This window comes from Cydia splendana, chromosome 3 (assembly GCF_910591565.1).
Source record: "Cydia splendana chromosome 3, ilCydSple1.2, whole genome shotgun sequence".
Taxonomy (NCBI): Eukaryota; Metazoa; Arthropoda; class Insecta; order Lepidoptera; family Tortricidae; genus Cydia; species Cydia splendana.
Window position 1 is genome coordinate 16,897,628 of NC_085962.1, and position 22,617 is coordinate 16,920,244.

The 22,617-nt window shown below is 37.9% G+C and overlaps 2 protein-coding genes across 5 annotated transcripts in view; both read right to left on the reverse strand.

The window, feature by feature from the left end:
- Window positions 1-14,381, reverse strand: part of LOC134806572 (proton channel OtopLc-like) — a 36,186-nt gene extending 21,805 nt beyond the window's left edge. The window contains exons 1-9 of one of the 2 annotated variants that reach the window (XM_063779881.1): window positions 14,223-14,381; window positions 13,544-13,684; window positions 12,203-12,476; window positions 10,765-10,878; window positions 9,741-9,858; window positions 9,338-9,425; window positions 7,005-7,213; window positions 5,284-5,712; window positions 4,619-4,837 (exon numbers count right to left, since the gene is read on the reverse strand). In XM_063779881.1, coding sequence (XP_063635951.1) covers window positions 4,619-4,837; window positions 5,284-5,712; window positions 7,005-7,213; window positions 9,338-9,425; window positions 9,741-9,858; window positions 10,765-10,878; window positions 12,203-12,294 — 1,269 coding nt within the window. In that variant the 5' untranslated portion in view covers window positions 12,295-12,476; window positions 13,544-13,684; window positions 14,223-14,381. The remainder of the gene's footprint in view (window positions 1-4,618; window positions 4,838-5,283; window positions 5,713-7,004; window positions 7,214-9,337; window positions 9,426-9,740; window positions 9,859-10,764; window positions 10,879-12,202; window positions 12,477-13,543; window positions 13,685-14,222) is intronic. The other variant, XM_063779880.1, reaches the window with a different exon arrangement.
- A 4,695-nt stretch (window positions 14,382-19,076) lies between these two features.
- LOC134806798 (proton channel OtopLc-like) overlaps window positions 19,077-22,617 on the reverse strand; it is a 28,920-nt gene continuing 25,379 nt past the window's right edge. The window contains exons 8-14 of one of the 3 annotated variants that reach the window (XM_063780170.1): window positions 21,814-22,274; window positions 21,446-21,548; window positions 20,926-21,098; window positions 20,723-20,837; window positions 20,257-20,411; window positions 19,698-19,844; window positions 19,077-19,436 (exon numbers count right to left, since the gene is read on the reverse strand). In XM_063780170.1, coding sequence (XP_063636240.1) covers window positions 19,263-19,436; window positions 19,698-19,844; window positions 20,257-20,411; window positions 20,723-20,837; window positions 20,926-21,098; window positions 21,446-21,548; window positions 21,814-22,274 — 1,328 coding nt within the window. In that variant the 3' untranslated portion in view covers window positions 19,077-19,262. The remainder of the gene's footprint in view (window positions 19,437-19,697; window positions 19,845-20,256; window positions 20,412-20,722; window positions 20,838-20,925; window positions 21,099-21,445; window positions 21,549-21,813; window positions 22,275-22,617) is intronic. The other 2 variants (XM_063780172.1, XM_063780171.1) reach the window with 2 other exon arrangements.

Sequence of the window (22,617 nt, forward strand, 5' to 3'; positions counted from 1 at the left end):
GAATCTTCTCCTGAGATAATTACTGTGCTGTCATCAGCAAAGAGTATCATAGGATATTCAACGGCAAGTGGGAGGTCATTAATATATACGTTGAACAGTAAAGGACCTAAAACGCTACCCTGTGGTACCCCGCGTATTATTTCTTGTATATCAGATGAGAACGTGAATTCAGTTTTACTGTCTAAGCATATCCTGTTCACTTGAGTAATTTGTTTCCGATTTCTTAAATAGGATTTAATCAAATCGTGGGCGTTACCTCGTATACCATATCTGTATAGCTTATTTAACAATAATTCATGGTCGACGAAGTCAAAAGCCTTCGTCATATCCATGTATACTGCGCATACCGGTATTACTTTGTCTACTTTTGCCATGATTGTCTGTAGTAATTCATATATAGCCATATTTATTGATTTGTTTTTACGAAACCCTTTCTGTTCTTTGGCAAATAAGTCATTCTTTTCAAAGTACGAGCTAATATTATTATAAATAACTTTTTCAAAAACTTTTGAAAATATTGGTAATAACGCTATCGGTCGATAATTATTCATATCCCGTTTATCACCTTTCTTATAGAGGGGTTTAATGATAGATGTTTTCAGCCGGTCTGGAAATACTCCCTTTTCAATGCATAAGTTTATTATGAAAGTCAAAGGTTTCGAAATAATATGCTTTGCTCTTTTAATCACCTTGGTTGATAGTCCATCGATTCCTGTACTATGTGTATTTTTTAATGAATCTATAATAATACGGATGTCATCGCATGTTGTTGGTGCCATGAATATTGAATTAATTGAATTAAATGTCATTGTATTGTTAATTTTGCTATTATATTTATTATTATTGTGTATGTCTTTCCCATCACGGAACAATGGTGTTCCGGACCTTTGGGAGGCGTGCGCGGAGCCGAAGCCAACACGTAGAGGCCCTTTTGACACTTTAATGAAATGTAAGGGGTACACCGAGCGGAGGCTGCCCTTGCCCGTGTCATGGGACGCACGCAGAGGCAGCACCTGCCAGGGTGTAAGGACTATTGAGAGTTGATGGAATCTAAAATGAACTAGGTTATTGGGTGAAAGCGATGGACTAAGAACTGAGCTATGGGGTAAAAAACCGGACGCCTGCCTAATAAAACGGTATGCAATTTTATTTCCGGCAGACGGTGACTCGCCCTCACAAGATGGGCCCCCACAAAAAGCGACATCTAGGATGGCTCAAGGGCAACACCGGTTATTATTGTCATTATTACTATTCAAAGATGTTTGCTTGATAAAATTACTATTAAACGCTTCAGCTAGATCTTTCGGATTTGTGATAACTTTGCCGTCAACTTTTATCTTTTCGATAGTCTCTTTTGGGCGTCTCGTTTTAGGGTTGTTGATAATGTGCCAGGTTGCTTTTGATTTATTTGCAGAGTTATTTATGTAATGGTCGTTTTGCGATTTTTGTGTTAACAATATGATGTTCCTCAAACGACGGGAGTAACGCTGAAAGTTATTTTTATTGTTTATGTCTGGTTGCAATCTATATTTCCAGAGGAGATCTCGCTTTTTTTTACAACATTTTTTTATACCTTTACTTATCCATCTAGGGCGATTGTGCGAAGTTACTTTAATTTTTTTGAAAGGAAAACACATATTATAAAATAGAGTGAATTCGTCCATGAAATAATTAAATGCTATGTTGGGATCATCTGTCATATAAACGTCATTAAAACTGAGTTTTTCTAAGCAGTCTACAAACTTAGACATATTTTCCTCGCTATAATCTCTTTTCACTACATACCAGTGAGAAAACCTACATGTTTTTTTGACCGGGCATCGCATTAACTGTGCTGTGTGATCAGAAATAGCCAATTCTAACACCTCTGTTTTACTTCCGGGTACATTATGTAGAATATTATCTATACAGGTGTTACTACCAAGACGTGTCGGCTCTAGTACTCCTATTTTAAGATTGAAGCTCTCTATGAGGCTTTTAAATAAAATAGTGTTTCGTTCTTTGTAACAGATCTATATTAAAATCGCCACAGACGATTACTTTTTTGTTTTTGTAACAAACTTTGGTTAGAATATTATGTAATTTATTCAGAAAAACGTCTAATCTTGACAAATTATTATTAGGTATTCTATATACACAAATTACTATGATCTTATGTTCTACTAGTTCTATACCCGAACATTCAATAATATTTGAGATGGAGGCTTGGGCAATATCTGGTAAAACTACATATTTATGGGTATTTCTAACTAGTATGCATGACCCTCCATTCCTGTTATGTCTTGAGTAATGTGCAGCTAATTGATAATTACAAACAGCGAGATGTACCTCGTCACCAGATTTCATATTATGTTCAGTAATGCATAGTACGTCTACAAGCCTTTTCGATTCCATTAATGATTGTAAATGAACAGTTAACATACAGAGAAGGGATGGGACAGTTTTTTATCAGCCTAGCTTCGCATAGGGTTCGATATTTAAGGGTCTTTTTTTGCCTACGGTTTTGGTGCCCCCTAGACGTGGTGCCCTAAGCAAGTGCTTATTTTGCTTCAAAGGGTTAATCCGGCACTGCAAATGACAGAGGTCAATGTTTTTTTTTTCAAAGTACCCACCTTTATGGCCGGCGATACGTATGAATATTGATTTGATATGGATGCGATATAATTACGATTAGGTATAATTCATGACGGAGAAAATTAATAATTTTGAATAATTATGCAATTATACGCGTGTTGATATGTGTGTTTATTTTACCACTACGTAACTATGTAAACTCAATTTTAGTTTTCTTGATTACTTAATGTTTACTCAGTTCCCCAAAAGATGGCACTGTGCAATGAGGGGCAATTAATTTACTATCGTTTAATTTTGTTTTATTATTAAATCAACATAATTATTTAATTAAATTTGTTGATATCCATACCCCCTCTTCTAAACATAGAGTTAATTTGGCAAAATCCTTCCTCGGTGGCTTATTCATGTCAACACATATTAAATTCAGCGCCATCCGTTAGTTTACCAGGGTACTCTATAGTGGTAGCACATATTTGAAAAAAGTTTGCCCTTCCTTCCTAAGTAGCGCCATAAGATTCAGGGGCAAACTTAAGTCAATCGAGAGTTGTGGCTAACCCCCCTTTTAGGGGTTGAATTTTTATAGCCTATAACCTGGCCGGAGATGTTCTTGACAGATTAGTAAAGTTTGCATCAAAATCCGTTCAGCCGTTTTCACGTGATGCGCGTTCAAATAAACAGACAAACAGATAAACAGACAAACAGACAAAAATTCTAAAAACTGTTGGAACGTGTTCTGTTATCGATTCTAAGTATCCCCAGCCAACTTTTTTTCGAATATCTTCCATGTACAGACTTTCGACCCTCTTCAGCTTTATTATATGTGTCGGACCCTGACACCAGAAAGACGTATTGCAGCGTTATAGTTCATTATTTTAGACGCCTGTATAAAATCGATTAGCAATGTTGAGCTACGTATTATTTGGTTGTAACGAAATAAATAAAGTTGCGTAGAGAGTAACGCCATCTATTGGCGTGTTGTTGAACTGAGATGACAGGTAGAAGGCTTTGGAACGTCGAGAGGTTTCTCTCGAGTGATCGTAGGCACGAGTTGGCATTTTTATCGGTATGTTGGTAGACTGGTCGAGCAGGTTTGCCAACTTGACTTTGAGGCGGGAGCAGAGAGGCTCCGCCGCTGGTAGTTCTTCTTGATCGGACCGCGCTAGAGATCGGACGTACTCGTTAGCCAACCTCGTGCCTAACTCGCTATGTTCCTGAAGGTTTATACCTGAAGGATTATTCTGATAGCTTATAGAATCCCGCGTTCTTTAACCATTTAGCTAAGTGTTTTATTTCAAGTGTTATTTTGATTTCTTATGTTTCATTAGAAGCTTACTTTTGTGAAATAAAGAAAGGATGTGTTATGTGTTGTTTTGAAAAGATTTGTCCCTCTGAGTTTGTTGCCGGTCCCATATGGGGCTAAATCTTCTCATGTCAGAGGCGTAGGGTTGGAGCCGGCCTAGCTTGACTTGAATAAAGATTTGAACGGTTTCATGTGATCTTTTCATTCTCAATTTAACCAGTCAACATTCTAATAGTAATTAGTTCTTTTCATCATTTAGTTCTGAAATATAGTAGGCACTAGTATGGTTAATGAGTCCTAAGGTTTATTTCATGCACTGGGAGCATGGTAGCATACTGGTTTAGCTGTGAAGTAATACATTATCGTACTACCCCCACGCGCCCACCGCCTTTGAGACCATCGGTATTCGACATATGTATAGATATTACCAGGTACAAAGGCCCACTACCCAATACTCATAGATACATATAATAGGTATATGTACATAATCATACTCACTTACAGACTACACGAAACATCACTCGACTTCTTTGAAACAGGAGGGTGATTCTGGTGATAATGTGTGTTTATTAATATCACAGATGATTGCTCCTGAGTTATACTTATCGCCATCTAGTACCTACCCACAACACAAACACAAGCCTTATTGATGTGGGACTAGATCGATTACTGTACGTCGGTCCCTTAACTTAATAATTATTTTTCGTCATCAATAGGATCACTTAGGAAAAACCTAGTACATACCTGTAGTAACGCGAGTTCCACGTGTTTCTTATTCTGGAAGAGGCCGTTGAACAGCATGAGGCTGACGATAGTCCCGGCCAGCACGGCCACGCCCATGAACAGACCCTTGTGCGCGCTACCGCAGTCCACCGAGAAGTGGTTGCTAGACTTCATGCGCAAGAGCGTTTCTTTTGGATCCCTACTTGGCGACGGGTTTACTGACCGTGTTGGTATTGATTTCTGAAACAAAAACAACCGCTTGTCTATACAACCCCTACCAAGACTACTATCAAGTACCTATGTACTTGATAGTAGTCGTCTACGGTAAATACACTATTTATCGTCACGACAAAGCAGGACACCTCTAAATGTTAAATATTGTTTGCAGTCGTTTTTATACTATGGATGATATCGTCCACGATTTGCTGTTTCCACGTTAAAGTATAGTAACGCCCCTTTTGCTTTTGTCCATAGTCGGGTAAAAATACTAAGGCATTGAATATATATGTAGAGTCAGTCCATGAAAAGTCTGCAGCGGATTTGATAGCCCACGTAGTGCACGTGTTATTTTAAACGTCAAACATCTATGAAATTATGACGTATAAATGACATTTGCACTGCGTGGGCTATCAAATCCGCTGCAGACTTTTCATGGTCCGACTCTACCTAGCAATTATGATACGTACCGATCCCGGCACTGTGCAGATGTCATTCCAAATGACTACAATTATTATAGAGCAGAGCAGGCTGTATTCTACACCGCATGGCCGCAAATAGGGGTTCACGTTTCTTATCAATGGTGTAATCATATCGGAGACGTTACACTGCCACGTATCATTTTTGATCGTAATGTTGTCGTACAATCCTAATGAAGTTCCATTATTTTTGTAATGTTGCTCTATGAAGGTAACGTTGTCTTGTCGGTCGACTATGACCAGTTTCGAGGGTCCGCTTATATTGGCGTATCGGAGGAGCGGCGGCCGGTCGTACGCGACAGCAATTATGTCGTCCCTTGTCTCCTGGATGACGACGTTCAGCCATTCACACACGTTCGTAGCGATTAAGTGCATTAAGCCGAACCTGTCCAACACTACGCCTCGCATCGGGTCCAATATCTGCAATAAAAAGTTAAATGGCACTTATTGTTGGGCTTTAGAAAGTAGCGAAGTATTTTTAGTATTGTCTCCGCTACAGTAACTACCTACATGGATACTAAATACTAAGGCGTACCTATTTAAAATGGTAAAATATGTATACTAGTCACATAAGTAGATTCCTAATTACTTCTTAACTAATTTGTAATTTAAGTATTCAATTATGGAGAAGCTCAGAGACTAGTACCTAAAATAGTGAATTTCAGCAAATCCATAGACAATCAAATTGTTACGCCATTGACCCTGTGTGCATGTAAGTATTAAGGTAAGTAATTACTTTATTGTTCTTTTATATGGATAAAGATTAAACTTAACTAGGTAACCATAACTTGTGGGTCTGTCCACAGGAGAGACGTGAACCTAATTCCTTGTAGATGCGCAGTAGGTAAGTAAATTAAATAACAATGTCGAAGCTACGAGCACTTTTCAGTAACATGTTGTTCGACATTTGTATTTAGCGTTAGCGCACACAGTGTGTATATAAAAACGTGGTTGCCCTATTAGAGCATTATTTGTACGAATTGTACATAACAAAGAGGGTAAACAGGTTTTGGAGTTGATCGACGTTAATAAATAAAGAAAAGTCTGAATGTAGTAAAGTAAAGTAAAGCAATTGAGTCCCACAAAATCAAACCCGGGGTCGCACGCAGCAAACATCAATGGTGATGGCGAGATGACTTCTCTAATTAGGAACTGCTGGTGGGAGACGGGTCAAGATCGGCATATGTGGAAAGGGAGCCTTGGCCCAGCAGTGGAACATTCTTAACTCGAAAAAAAAAATGTAGTAACATATTTTTATTGAATTGAAGAGACACTTAACTAGTGGACATGTGCACCCCTGGGGTGCGTGCCTGGTATGTGTGGGTTACCTTATTCACACGTAGTCTAATTTTTTTAGCCATTCATCATTTTCAGTTCATGCAAGCTTCATCTTAGGCTTTGTCGTAACTTTGCTTCAAGGAAAATGTTCGACCGCAGCGCAGATATAATATCAGTTATAATAAAATAAGTACAGTCAAGTGTAAAAATATGGGTGCATACAACTTACTCAAAAATATGTCCCATAGTTCTTAATTCGCTGATTTAAGAGCTATGGGACGTATTTTTTTTGAGTATGATGAGTGCACCCATATTTTTACACTTGACTGTACCATATATACCATTAAGATACACCACTAGCCACATCATCTTTTGTCTATTTGTCAATTCAAATTGGGTTGTACCAGGGTTGTACGTTTTCAACGCGAGCTTACGTCGGTGTACGAAAATATGAAGACAGTCTGAGCGACCATGAAGAGTATCCGGAGCGCCGGCTTGACCGCGACGATGACCAGGCGGCAGTCCCCGCCCAGGTCGAAGTAGCCCCCGACCTGCAGGCACGAGTAGATGATGGACCCGACAGAGAACCCTGCCACGCCCATGTGCAAGTAGAAGCTCCCGTAGCGGGTGCGGGCTGCGTTCTCTGTTGAAAGATCATTATACTCGTATCACAGTCATTGTATCTGCCTTAAGGATGACTCACGCTAGACCGGGTCGTGGCCGGACAGAGGCTGTCAGGAGGCTCCGGGACGTCAGGGCTATGACCGGGCCGTGCCGGCACCGTGCCACACCCGAGCCCCGGTGATGACGTAATGCTTTACATAGAAAACAAAGCTCCGGAAGCTCCGACCCGGCCACGGCCCGGTCTAGCGTGAGACATCCTTTACACATTCTACCTACAATCTGGCTGCAACAATCACTATCATTCTACTTTAATATGACTGCCTGAATGGCCTTATGGACCTATGAGGACTTACAGCACAGGTTTAAATAAAAAACCGGGCAAGTGCGAGTCGGACTCGCGCACGAAGGGTTCCGTACCATAATGCAAAAAAACGGCAAAAAAAAAACCGGCCACCCATCCAAGTACTGACCCCACCCGACGTTGCTTAACTTCGGTCAAAAATCACGTTTGTTGTATGGGAGCCCCACTTAAATCTTTATTTTATTCTGTTTTTAGTATTTGTTGTTATAGCGGCAACAGAAATACATCATCTGTGAAAATTTCAACTGTCTAGCTATCACGGTTCGTGAGATACAGACTGGTGACAGACGGACGGACGGACGGACGGACGGACGGACGGACGGACGGACGGACAGCGGAGTCTTAGTAATAGGGTCCCGTTTTACCCATTGGGTACGGAATCCTAAAAAGTTGACATTTAAACGAAATGGTCAGTTTTAAATTCCCGGTTTTCATTCCTATACACCCCTCCGAATTCATGCCGGATGAAGGTATTTGAAAAAAAATAGGTGTCTTGATACGAGTAAAAACAATATTTTCGTCCAAATATTAATTGGTCCAAAAGTCGAAAATTGTGTCGAAACCCTGCTAAACTTTGACCCGTGACTAAAGAAACATGAAAGTAGACCTTAAATAGACTTTCAATTAAAACTTTTTTGAACCCTTTGTTAAGCCATTTTTTAGTTTTCGCGAAAAGTTTTCTCTTCTCAGTAATTGCTGCGAAGATACTCTATTTTGCTTGTTATTGTTATGTCTATAGTATCTATTGAAGGCCCCCTTTTAAGTCTGTCTATTTTTACGAATGGACTACTACGGAATCCCACACTGCGCTCGTTCAATCATCGATAGGATTCACGAAAGGATTAAAAGATTAGGATATGTACGACCGTTAATAGTTAATATCTAGTGAATCCCCTAGCTTACTAAATTATTTATTACCTTAGTATTTGAAGCCTAATATGGTAACTATGAATCTATTAACATACATTAAGTCTCTCGGCAGTATTTACAGTGGCATCCTAATTAACAAGTTCTATGCAACAACGATGCAAATACTTATCTACCTACAACTGTTGTTTTACATGACAGTGAGTAGGCTGGTCCATTTGCCGTGTCAGTTACCTAGTATATATTTAATAAAATTCCAAAGTCGATACAGGTAGAAATAAACACTAGAGATTTTCGCGATTTTAGAATTGGTATTATCACTACACGTTATAAAAGAAAGTCCCCCGCCGCGTCTCTATCTGTTTATGTGTTTGTATGCTCGCAATAAACTCAAAAAACTACTGAACGGATTTTCATACGGTTTTCACCCATCAATAGAGTGATTCTTGAGGAAGGTTTAAGTGTATAATTTGTTAAGGTTTTGTGTAACCCGTGCGAAGCCGGAACGGGTCGCTAGTATAGTAATAAGTGTTTCGTGAGCAAAGTTTTGTACGGAACATTACAAGTTGCTTAGTATGACCACATGACCTTATATATTCACCACGTGAAATATTGCGAAATGTTGCGAAAATACTCTGTAATTAAGCATAAAATGCAATAAAATAATGGAGTTTAAGTAGTCTCATTAATGTTACAAAGTTAATCAGTACCTAATTATAGAAGAGCGATATCATTTACCTGGTCTAGTGTTATACAGTACTCTAGTCCAATTCTTACGTGTCTTATTACTTTTCTAAATTCCATGTTCAAATATAATAAAAAAAGTGCCCACCGACAGCTATAGACTATACCTATTGGAACGGTGGATGGATAACACTGGATAAGTAAGTTACAATATTGCAATGTTATGCTTACCATCGCATTCCTTCTTTGCTATTTTTAGGTGGCAGAATGTGTATGCCAAAAACAACATGCTCACCACGTATAAATAAATAGTAAAAATCTGAAACCAAAGTTGCTATATGTATGTAAGTACATATCGTTGTTAACCCATGAACAAGACATGAACATTTTAGATGACTTTAGATAAATGTGTACTGAAGGTCTACCGCGAAAAACGAAAATCGAAATTTCGTTATCTGTAGCGATAAAGATATCGCTCTTGCTTATTCAAGCGACAGAGAGGCAGATACAGACATTTTCGTTTTTCGCGGTAGGGCCTCAGTTTTCATACCAAGTAAATACATAAAAGGACATAATTGATATAGAATCTACGCATTTTTTAATCGCTTCATGCTCTAATTATCACGATACTTACGTCCGAAGTGAAATTAGTGTAAAGTTCATTCTGTATAGTACTTGTAATAGGCAGAGCCACTCCTAAAACTATTAATAGTTTGGCATAAAATGCTGACAACACCACCGTCATTGATTCGCTAAAACAAAATGATATATTGTTTCAATTAATGAAATTATCTGCCACAAATACTAATGAATATTAGTCAGGAAAGCTTACTCGATTAATTAAATATTCACTGATACATTTAGTACGCTGATTTACAAATTAGATTTGAAAATTATGCGGAATGAATTATGTAACCCAAATGATGACCGATCTGATCTTGTTGCAAAGTTTAGCTGTGTGATTTCATTGTATATAGGTCAGTCAAATTAGATCCAAAAAAGCGTTTTGAGGAATTAATTCCCAGCAAGCTGGAAATCATTTTAATACCTTCCTTTGGTCCTAAATGCGTATAATCTGAGTTTGCTCCATCCCAGGAGGTGTGGATAAATTTTAGGAGCCTTGGGAGTTACATTTTATCTTGGATTGACAAAACCACTTGATGTAAAAGCAAACCACCATCAATTATAATGTTACAAGCAAGGCTCTTATAGATCACACACTGGTGGAAAAAAAATCGAATTTTAACACGATTATACAAAAAAAAATATAAATTCAAAGTGGCGGCCATTTTTTACAATCTTTGACTACGAATTCATATTTCGGACCCTCAGATGTAAATTTTTATCATGATTAGAGCAAATTTTCCATCGGACGTACCGTTTTTGAACTACAACCTATAAACTGAAAAAGAGCAAAAATTTTTCCACGACTCCCGGAATGGAGCAAACTCGGATTACACTAATTTAGAACCAAATTAAGGTATTAAGACGATTTCTAGCTTGCTGGGAATTAATTCCTGGAAAAAATCTAATTTGACTGGCCTATTGCTGTTCCATATTTGATTGTGTGGAGCACTGATCTAAACAATTTCAGGCAATATACACTCTTTATTTACAAATATTGTTAGGTTGTCTATTTTGTCTAAGTAGGTACTTACTCGCCATGTGAGAGCGGTACCCGTTGCGCCTTCGAGGGTAGTGGGTCTACGCTGGAGCTGTGGCTGCAGGGCGACACGACACTCAGCCGCGGCAGCGAGTGTGGTGGGCGCTCTCTAAAAACACCATGTCATTGAAAATATATATTTTTCCTTATTCCACGTTTCCTCGAGAATACACCACAATTGAGAACTGTCCTCAAATAACAAAAAAAAAAACAGCCAAGTGCGGCATTACGCAAAAAAGGGCAAAAAAATCACGTTTGTTATACAACCCCACACGGGAGCCCTACTTAAATATTTATTTTATTCTGTTTTTAGTATTTGTTGTTATAGCGGCATCCTCTGTGAAAATTTCAACTGCCTAGCTATCACGGTTCATGAGATACAGCCTGGTAACAGACAGACAGACAGACGGAAGGATGGACACACGGACAGCGGAGTCTTAGTAATAGAGTCCCGTTTTTACCCTTTGTGTACGGAACCCTAAAACAAAGTTTATCTATTTCTAACCAATGCGCTAAACGTAGGTATCGTGTACTTTATAATAAATTTTGTAAATGATTATGCCTATGAAAAGGGTGTAGAGCAAATATTTATATCTACCAAAATATACCTATTTGTACTGTTGGTTGTTTCACGAATATACATATATACCTACCTACATATTTGTTTATTGCTCTTTATAGTGGACTGTAACTACTGGTACCGTGACCGCTGCAACATCTGGTCAATATTTAACCAGGCTTATTGGAAATCGTACAATGTACCTACCGTACCAATTCGGAATATTTCAAGTTTATTTATTCAGTGCTTTTAAACGCATACATTTTGAGCTAGCCTAAGACCTACGAGTAAGACCTTCGGCAGTAACTTGAACGGTACTGTTTATTAATATAAGTGCCATTAAGTTGCATGTAGGTATATATATATATATATATATATATATTTATGTATTTATTATATGTCAGCAGTCAGTGTCAGCAGAAGTCGTTTAAAACCTTCAAACTCACGTTTCACCCCGTAAGGGTTGAAGAAAAAAATCCTTATACTGGTCACCAGAATCCTGTTATATACAGTATTGTTGTATGTACAAATATATGTGACGACAAAACTCATGGTGAAATAAAATGCTAAATTATCAATAACAAAGTACCTAAATGAACCCGAAAATGCCGCCGGATCGCATATAAATATTACCTATTTAATATTTTATTTACTTAGTATTTTAACGGGGAAACTAAAAATATTTTGAAGACCAAGACGTTGATAAGTGGGTACACGGACCCAGTTATAATACGGTTATCCCTCCCTAGTTCATTAAGAGATGTTCGAGGTCTGCAACACAAATTATGCGGGGCCTGTCGATATAAAGTAACGGCGATGTTTAGTTTGCGCCGTTTATCGTGAAATAGTGGTTTAATGAGGCTCTGCGACTCACCTTTCATCCTCAGGCACGGCTAGGAGCGGCTCAGACCTCTCCCGCCACTCCTTAGCTGCATTTTGATTGGATTTCTCTTTATTTTTTGCCATGGACCGCCTGGCGCAGATTCAATTTTTATTGCATCCGGTTTTACAGATCACGCATCGCCTCTCGATTGAACCAATTAACAGGAATCGATTTTAATTACTTAGGGCTTAAACAGTGGAGCGGCGTTGTTGGTTCTGCTAGCGCCTACAGCACACTGTTCGCATCACCGTGAGTGACTAATGTACTAGACAGTACATGTATGTCAATAAGAAGTCATACTTTAACAAGCTGCAGCTAAATGTGTGAAATTCAGACGGTCATTATCATTAGGTACAGTTGAAAATGCTTCACAAATAAAAAGGGGTTTTTGTGTCATCATGTAATATATATCTATGTATAAACTAGGTTTGCATGACATTAATTGGATAATTTCCAGTGTATAATAAAATAAGGGTTCATTATTCGATAATTTTTAGATCAAAACAAAAACTTTACTCAAATCATTTTAATAATACAATATATACCTTTGTCATGCCAGTTGTATGAACATTGTTATTAAAAATAGAGTTTACGTCAAATACCTACCTAAGTTAAATAATTTTATATACCAAAACGAATGGCGTAGGTATATCTACCTTGTCCTAAAAGTATATTTACTTACAATAACATCGGAAGTATTTTGCTTTTTTCTAGCATTAAGAGTATTAGATTGGCCACCAGCTCATAGCAAAAAAAAAAAACACCTTACAGCCGAGCACTCGCTGCGGCTATAAGATGTTGTCCTTACTGGTAATTAGCGGGCATGGTGTCACTTTCAGACACGCGCCCTCCTCCTGCTTCAGGTTCTGATGCATCTTATATTTAATAGCAAGAATAAATTAACATCCTGCTCGAACATAAAGCCTTTCAAAAACCCGACTACGGTTATGTTGCACAGCTTCCTACTTTTTGAAAGACGGTTAGTAATGTAGCGACGGTTAAATATATACAGTGTGTAAATCCAATACGGGTGAGAAATTAAACAAGATATACTTATAGAATGTATCCGTGTAATTAATTAACAAGTTTTTTTTTAAATTACACTTATGACACATTGATTTTAAAATCAAATAGGTATATAATTCTATTTTTTCGCTAATACTCTCCCTCTGGACCGCATCCAACGGAGAGCGACTCGAATTGTCGCCTACCAGCATATTTCAGATCGGAACGACTAAGTGTAGGTACTTGGCGTTGCGTAGAGATATATATCATTAAAAAACCGGGCATTTTCGAATAAGTATTAGGATCTCACAGTCTTCAAATTCTCACCGGCTATGTCGTATTTTGCGCTCTAGGCTGGTACTGGACTGTTTTGCGGGATGGTGATGATGATGAGGTCCTAGGTCATAGTGATGGTGGAGGACGTCATGAGCTAGTGATGATTTGCGTCTCGTCGCAGGTGACGGAATCCTGATTCAAAGGGAAAATTGTAAATAATCTTTATTAGAAAAAACCAACTTCACAAAGCAGTTTCAAATGCCATTATAATTATTTACGACCATAGTGCATCTCGAAATATTACACACACTACTACAACATAACCGAGACGCAATTAAAATACTTGTCGTAGAAGAGTTCCATTCTGGTCATCATTGGCAGTCTCATTTCACCAAATAGCACTATCACTACGTAGGTTATATGTAGGTATTTGTAACCAGTAAAGTCAACTTTGCCGCATATTTTGGATGTTTTTTTAATTGTCTTGTGATTGAACCTATAAAATTTTGTGCATTCTTACGGACAAACAATGAAGCTAAGAATAAATTTGACTAATTAAAACGAAAAAAGGCACATACTTAAGTGTGCCAATGTTAGTAACTAAATGATGTAATTTATGAATAGCCCCTAAATAAATTTCAGTTATTAAGATTTTTTTATTTAAATTATTTTTTTTTTCATTTCATGTCATTAATTTAATTATTGATGATCACATTGATTAGGTACTCACCATTCTACATCTTCTTCGATGACGTCTTCCATACCTGCATTCATCACATGTACTGATAGTCGACGCGTTATTTTATCGTGAATAAATTGGTTAAATTATCTTTAGTTTCACATTACGTACGTTGCATTTTCGGTGAGATCAAAAAAATGTCTTAGTTATCTGGCAGTATCTCAGAGGCAGAGAGTGCTTATCTCGAGGATTAGGCACGACACCGATGACGTTCTCCCGTGGTTCAGTACCTGTACCTATTTAAGGATGACTCACGCTTGACCGGGCCGGGGCCGGGCCGGAGCTTCCGGCGCTTCGTTTTCTATGGAAAGCACCACGTGATCACCGATCAGCCGTCATAGATAATGACATGTCGGACGCCTCGGCCTGGGCCCGGCCCGGTCTAACGTGAGTCATCCTTTAGTTAGATCGATGACACGCGGTTTCTTGGAAAAAATACTCGTACTTCTGAAACCCATCCATCGCGTCAACGAAACGCAACGATATGCAACGCAAACGCAAGCAATTTTGAAAGTTTTATTAGAAAATCATTTTTATTAAAACTTATATATTTATCTCGATCTAATCTCGATACAATAGTTATTTGTACAACAAGAGATCAAAGTTTGATATTTCTTCGAGTGCTTATTTTGAGTCCCGTGCAAGCGAAAGATTCTATAATAGATTCACGAGCGTAGCGAGTGAATCTAATTTAGAATCTTGAACGTAGTAAGGGATTCAAAAGCGCACGAGATGTAAATAACTTTGATCTCGTGTAGTACACAAAAATTTTCACCCTAAGCAGTGAGAACATACCTAGAAGGACAGAGATAATAGAACCCAAGTATATCGAACTTGTATTAGACCCCGCATGTTGAAATGACATTTGACTATAAAGGTCACTTGAATGTCATTATGTCTCACTCAGTGAGCAAAATCGCATTTTGCCCACTGAGTGAGACACACCCAGTGAGCAAAATGCGATTTTGCTCACTGAGTGAGACAAAATGACTCAGTGAGCAAAATCGCATTTTGCTCACTGTTTTTAAGAAGCAAAGTACCCTTGTTCGAGCTGCTGAGGTGAAAATGAAATTTTATACACGTGATCAAAAAGAGTTAAAGCATGCATTACAATGAAGAGTGACGGCCTAATGACTACTGTTTTCTCTAAAAACTTTCATATTGCCACACAACCACGTACTATCTAATACAATTAAAATTACCAGCTGAAGCTGTTGCATAATCAATATATCTGCTGTTGTACGCTTTATTAGGTTATTATACGCAAGTGGTACATAATGGACGTAATTAAGGGCTGTCGAGTAAGTAAACAATTAGCCGGACATCGTAGATTGCAACTGGACCGCGACAAAGGGACGCGTTAATTGAGATGGCACGGCGCTGCGCTTTACTCCACGGCCTTGCCACTATGTAGCAGGTCCGAAAATTACACACACTAGCGGCCAGGGCTATAACCGCGAAAATCGAAGTTCGCAAATTGCGGGCATTTTTTTCTTCACTATAATTACGCCTTCATTGGAGTAAAAGAGAAAGATCCCCGCAATTTGCGAATTTCGGTTTTCGCGGTAGCCCCTCTGAGGGCCTACCGCGAACCACGTTCGACGTGTTGCCTCCCTGTCGCACTTGTGAATTCGTACGTAAGTGTGACAGGGAGGCAACACGTCGAACGTGGTTCGCGGTAGGCCCTCTGATTCTAATTTTAATAAACGTTAAAAATGAGATCTCCATATGATATGGATCGGATCTGTCAGTGTCAAAAGTTAAGTTTCTTCAAACAATAACGTCGCTTTTGACAGATCCGATCCATATCGTAACGAGATCAAATTTTAGACGTTTATTAAAATTAGAATGAGGCCGTATTACAGGCCAATTCGACTTTTAGTTATTAGATTGACACTGATAGAACAGTATCATATTGGAAACAGATCTAATAACTAAAACTCGAAATGTCCAGTAAGGATTGTGAGTAAGGCCCGCTCCACACTCGTGCGCGAATCGCGGCGCGAACCCGCGAACGCGAGTGTGGAGTCGATTTCGCAGATCAGTGAATTCGACTCCACACTCGTGTTCGCGGCTGAGACTGGTACCGTCCATGGTCTAATAAAACATGGTCTTCCATTCCCACAGTGACACGGGCCTACGTCACAATAACATTGCCACTTTATTTCAACATAACATGTTACATGGGTACATTATACCTATGGTTAATAAGTTTAAATATTTCTTTATAATTTTATAATTTTCATTTATATGTATTTTAGCTTAAATTTTACAATAACACGTCATTTTTAATTACTCGTTAGCAATATCTTCCGATTCACGAAAGAAATTTCAGACTTTCGGGTAATTCTGTTTATACTACTGGCAACACAGGATAGCGCTGTGCACATTTGACAATTCGGATCTAGATAACTTCATGCCCTGACCGTCATCCTTGTCGAACGCGTGTTAATTGTTATTTCCTTCTCGCTCAGTGTCAGCAGTCGCAGTGTTTTCCAAACTTTTCACGTCGTAAGCTTGGTAATTAATGTGTAACTGTGAATTAGTTTTTTAAACGTTTGTCTTGTATAGATAAATAAAGTTTAATTTAATACATTCGATTTGTTTTATTTTACTATGTTTCTACATGAATAACTTAAAATTAATGCCGTTAAAATAATTTTCACCGTTGGTTAAAATTCTCCCACATTTCAAAGTTTGAGAACCTGTAAACAGCATGATGACGTAGGCGCGTGTCAGTTAGGTCATACGCGAATCTCGGAATGGAGTACCAGGCGGAGTATATTATTATACCATGGTACCGTCTTTTATCATTCTGAGAATCCGCATCCGCATCCGCCTCCGCAAGATACGATGCGGAGTTTATTGCGGATGCGGAGCTCTGCAAGTCGGTACATGCACAAGGTACTACAAGTACATACTACAACTACACAGGAACGCTGGTGTCGTGGTGTCAAATGTGAATCTTCACCAGTCACCGCATGTTGTTGATGTTGATATTGTTAACGAGACTTAACGTTTTTTTTTTCGGCAGCTATTTTTTTTAACATCAATTAGGTACGAAATAGAATTGGCTGAATAAGTAGTTTTAGTAGTTTCTACGTGATATTAAAGAGTTATCTGAAAAACGAATGTTAATAGTTAATTTCTAGTTTACCTATTTATAAAGTTAATACCTATATTAAAATACAATGGAATGAAAAAATACAATGTCTTTACCGACTATACCGACGCAAGCGTAACGTGGGCGTCTGGGCGTATTTTTAGGGTTCCTTACCCGAAGGGTAAAAACGTTACCCTATTACTAAGACTCCGCTGTCCGTCTTTCTGTCTGTCTGTCTGTCCGTCTGTCTGTCACCAGGCTGTATCTCATGAACCATGATAGCTAGGCAGTTGAAATTTTCACAGATGATGTATTTCTGTTGCCGCTATACAGTGTGGAAAGATAAGTCGGGCCCTGGAGGGAAACTACCTTAAATCCTTAAGCTGGCTCATTTTACTTAAAGGAGACATTCCTTTATTTTTAAAAAGTAACAAAACTGCATTCAAAGATTTTCTAAAACTCGCTTGCCTCGCCCGGGACTAGAACCGACTAAAAATTCCAAAAAATAAAAACTCGTAATTTTATTCTACTAGTCGATACAGTTAATGTTAATGATAACATTTCTCCAAGAAACATTAGGTCTTACACTCGTCAGTCGTATAAAATATCCATAAAATCTAATATTTAGTACTCAAGATTTTTTTAGACAAGCAAAATTGAAGAAAAAAAAAATGTTTGAATGCTGTTTTATTTCTTTTTAAAAATAAAGGAATGTCTGCTTTAAGTAAAATGAGCCAACTTAAGGATTTAAGGTAGTTTCCCTCCAGGGCCCGACTTATCTTTCCACCCTGTATAACAACAAATACTAAAAACAGAATATAATAAATATTTAAGTGGAGCTCCCATACAACAAACGTGATTTTTTTTGTCGTTTTCTGCGTAATGATACAGAACCCTTCGTGCGCGAGTCCGACTCGCACTTGGCCGGTTTTATTTAACTTATTACCGACGCAAATTGCGACATGGGCGTATTTTAAACTAGATAAGAAAGCCCGAGAAAAAGCTTAGTGCAAAATATTTAAGAAAAATACTCATGAATATTGTTTTCCTCTCGTAAATAAAAATGACTAAAATTACAATTCTTTTTCGTTCATTTGTGACTTTATAAAAAATATATATCTCCGCATCCGCACCCGCGTATGTAACCGTCCAAATATCCGCATCGCAGAGCGATAATCGCGAATGCGGGCATCTTTCTCAGTCACTCTAATGACCCCTTCATTGGAGTAAAAGAGAAAGATCCCCGCATTGCGTTGCGCATTGTGGTGGCCAAAAACAACCAATTCTTAGAGACTTGATAAGCGAATTGATTGTTTCGCGTAAGATTGTCGCATGATATGTTTCCCTAGGAGTTCCCTTATTGCCTCGTGGATTACTTACATCATCAAAATGGATTTTGACATGTGGTACTACTTATTTAATACATACCTATTTAAAAATAAAAGATATATTTTGAAGTCGGTTGAGAAATAATGTAGTTCAGTCGTAACAAATATAATAACATCAACCGAATAGCTGTGACATATTATGAACTTACGAGTACGTAGGTCCAAATTAAACAATGGTAACGTTTTGAAAGTAAATTTTATTATATGCAAGACAAATTCCAGTTTTTTGTTACATTTACCTATTCGCATTTTTCGTGTCTAAGTGATAGAATTACAGCTTTACTCATGCACCGATTAATACTACTTTTGTATTAGTATTTTCGTTGTTCGACATTGCTGCTAACTCTTTTTATAAATATAGATAACTAAGGACTAGGTTTGCAAAATATAAACTAGATTAAAATATTAATACATTAAAATACTATTATTGTAAGATCATTATTTTCAATAGGTAAGTTATACCAGCCGCAAAATTCCATGGCCACTTTATGAATGAATTCGTTTACAATGTGTCCGTACACCACCTCTATTACAATTCTGCTACACGTTCAAATACAGGGGTTTACTCTTAAAACTATTCTTCCAAATTTCGAAGAGGCATATTGTCGAGTGGAACCGGTAGAAGATCGCCAGCGGCATGGATACGTGCGTGATGATGGTCCAGGCCCATGGCCCGTAGAAATCCAAATGAGCGGGTCGGAATTCTGCGCGATTCTAGGTACAAGCAAAAATATGTATATTAGACGTTTAATTTTAAATAGGTATCATATTGAGGTAAGTACCTAGTCTCTCTCGTCTCGGGTCAGAATGTATGGGTAGAATTTAAGTAGTTCAAGAAAATCTAATAAATAATTTATTATTTAGTAGTACCACTGTATATATCTTGTATGTAAATAAATGTCTATAAAGATTAGAAATAAATTAAAAGAATAAATATTTAGTTATTTTTATGAAATGTAAGGAATCGAATAGTACCTTTTCGAGCGTATTGATGGCCCACATGGCCATGTTGGCCACCAGCAGGAAGGTGACCAGCTGCCGGCCGGGCTTGTCCCGCCGCTGCTCCGACGTGCTGCTTCGCCGCCACCACGCATCGATTATAAACAGGGACTGCAGTATGGTCTGTAATTGTATTTATTGTTTTATAACTATTGTAGTTTAATATGTACCTACTTCAATATGTACCTACTTACACAAAATATCAGACTAAACCTATAAGTAATTTTATATCGTCTTTGGTTTGCCCTTTTAATTCCTAAGAAACTACCTATTTTCGGGTTAAAGATTTTTTATTCGGGTTAAACGGTATATGTATATGCTTAGGTACATGCATTGATGTTCGGGTGTTAGTTAGTTGTGGACATTGTGGGTTTTGTGCAATGGATTTGTTATTGTTTAATGCGCGATGATTCTTAACAAGGTTTCACCCAGAGAGTGCGGTTATATTTCGTTGGACGGTTATATTTTAAAACTGTCGTGTCGTGGCGTCGACTCTTAATGCATTTTTTAAAAGTTTCATCGGTAATGTTCGTACCTGATTGAGCGACAAGAACTCGGAGAAGAATCCCGTGAGGCCGGCGCTGTTGTTGCTGCCCAGCGTGTGGTGGCAGCCGATCAAGCTGAACATGCAGTACACGAACATGCCTGACTGCGCCAGTATTAAGAGCGACGTGTCCAGTTGCAGTACGGCTACAAATAATACATTCCTGGATAGGTATACCAATGTTTATATTTCACAACAGTCTCGTTAATCCTTAAAGCTTCTGTAACTTATACATTAATTTTGTGAAAACTAACTTGTTTCGTCTATGGCGCTAAATCTGAGTACTGGAATTGTTAATTAAGTTATGTATTTGATATTAATCCACACATAAAGATAAAAAGACGAATCCATACATAAAAAGACGGCATTGATGCAAAAACTATAAACTCTATAAAGCTTTTATAGTAGCTATAAAATGCTATACTAGCTAAAACATAATAAAAGCGTTATATACTACCTCGAGATTTTCGTTTGTAAGGAAGCACTCTCATTTGTTTTATTGCTGCAAGGCACGCCGCTATAGTTACAGTATATAGGATCAACTCGCATATATTAACTTGAAATATTGCATCCTGAAAAAACGAATTTACGACATATTATAATATGGTTTTAGTGAACTAATAAAGCTTAGCCTGCTAATAGTGATTGTGTCATAATTACGTTGATCGTAGCCGGATTATTAGTAAGAACGAAGAACATAATGAGGGATATGATGGTGAGTACGATCACTAAAATCCCTGAGAAGAGACCGCGATGTGCGTGAGAGCAGTCCACAGAGAAGTGATGTAGTGCGGCCCGGCTGCCGTACGGGGAGCCTACGCCTAGCATACCAGCTGCAAAATTATAAAACATAATTACTCACAACTTCATATCGACAGTAGGAAGTAGCCTAAAATAATTATAATGAAAGTACATAGTAAAATTGGAATATGAGTTGTCTTGGATTTGGTTTGATAAGGTTAAAGTTGTTAAGCATCTGAGTTTAAGTAGTTAGTATACGCCTAGTACCTTAATTGCATTGTAGTGTTTGGTAATTACGAATAAATTACAACGATTCAACAAAAATATTCAGATAACATAAAAATATCAAGAAAGCTGTGAAATAGACCGGCGAGTATTAAGCTTTGGCTTAAGTAAATATTAAATGACATAAAAGTTATTAATTTATTTGTGTTTATACCAAACTGCTGTAGAATTTTCTCAGGGGTCACAGAATTGTTCCTTGATTTATTTTTCGTATTTATATGAAATTTCTTCTCAAAATCTTCGGGGGTGCATTTAACCTGAAATAGAGTTAGATTTGAAACTTTAACAACAAATATAGGTATTAAAGTATAATGTAAATGATAATATTCCTTTTTGGATTTGCCGTAGTTGAAAAAAACCTAAATATTGAGCAGTGGAAACCTAAAGAAGTAGAGTAGGTGCTTAATTGTCTTAATAAGTAAAATATCTAAAAGCCGTTGGAAATCAAGTTGAATACCAGAGTATATGCATTTATACTACACCGTGATAGTAAATTCTCATAATATAAACTAATCCGTTTACCTCCTTCCACATTTCGTAAAGAATTACAGCCACGATCAGCGAATATTCGATCGTGCAAGGAAACAGGAACGGTGATGCATTTTGTAGCAACGCTCCCATAATATTAGCTCTTCGACAGGGTATTTCCAGAGACCCGTTACCGTGCGTTCCATTTCCATGCGCAACCATCGCATGCTCCAGGTGATGTATCTCGTGCTTTGTCTCTTCCACTAGTACGTACAACCACTCGCACATATTAGTAGCTATCATGTGCATAAATCCAAATCGTTGTATCATTTTGTAAGCTCCGGATTCTTCCGAAATCTCTTTACTTGTGAGAAAGATAAACTGCATTTGCAGAAGAGTTAGCGCCATACGGAGAGCCGGTGTGAAGGCAGATAGCACAGTTCGGCAATCGTCAGTCATTTCAAAATACTCTCCGAACTCTAAACCGCTATACACCATGGAACCGATGCCAAATGCTGTGGAATACAATTATATTTAACCCCCTTAGTCTTAAAGCCCTTATAATCACTTAAAAAATATAAGAACCTAATTTTAGTTTTCATTAAGTATATAAGATTGATTGAACGTGTGATATTGAACGTGTGATATGAGGCTATTCATAAATTACGTCATTTCAAATTTGGGGGGGGGGGGGGGGGGGGGTCTGGACATCGGATGATGGTAGCATGACGTAGGAGGAAACGGGGTCATTCGATTATTGTTAGAATTGTATAATTTTTAATGATGTTATGATGTGGTTAATTTTTTAAAATTCTATTGATATAATTGTATAAGTACATAGTAGCAAGTGTAATTGGT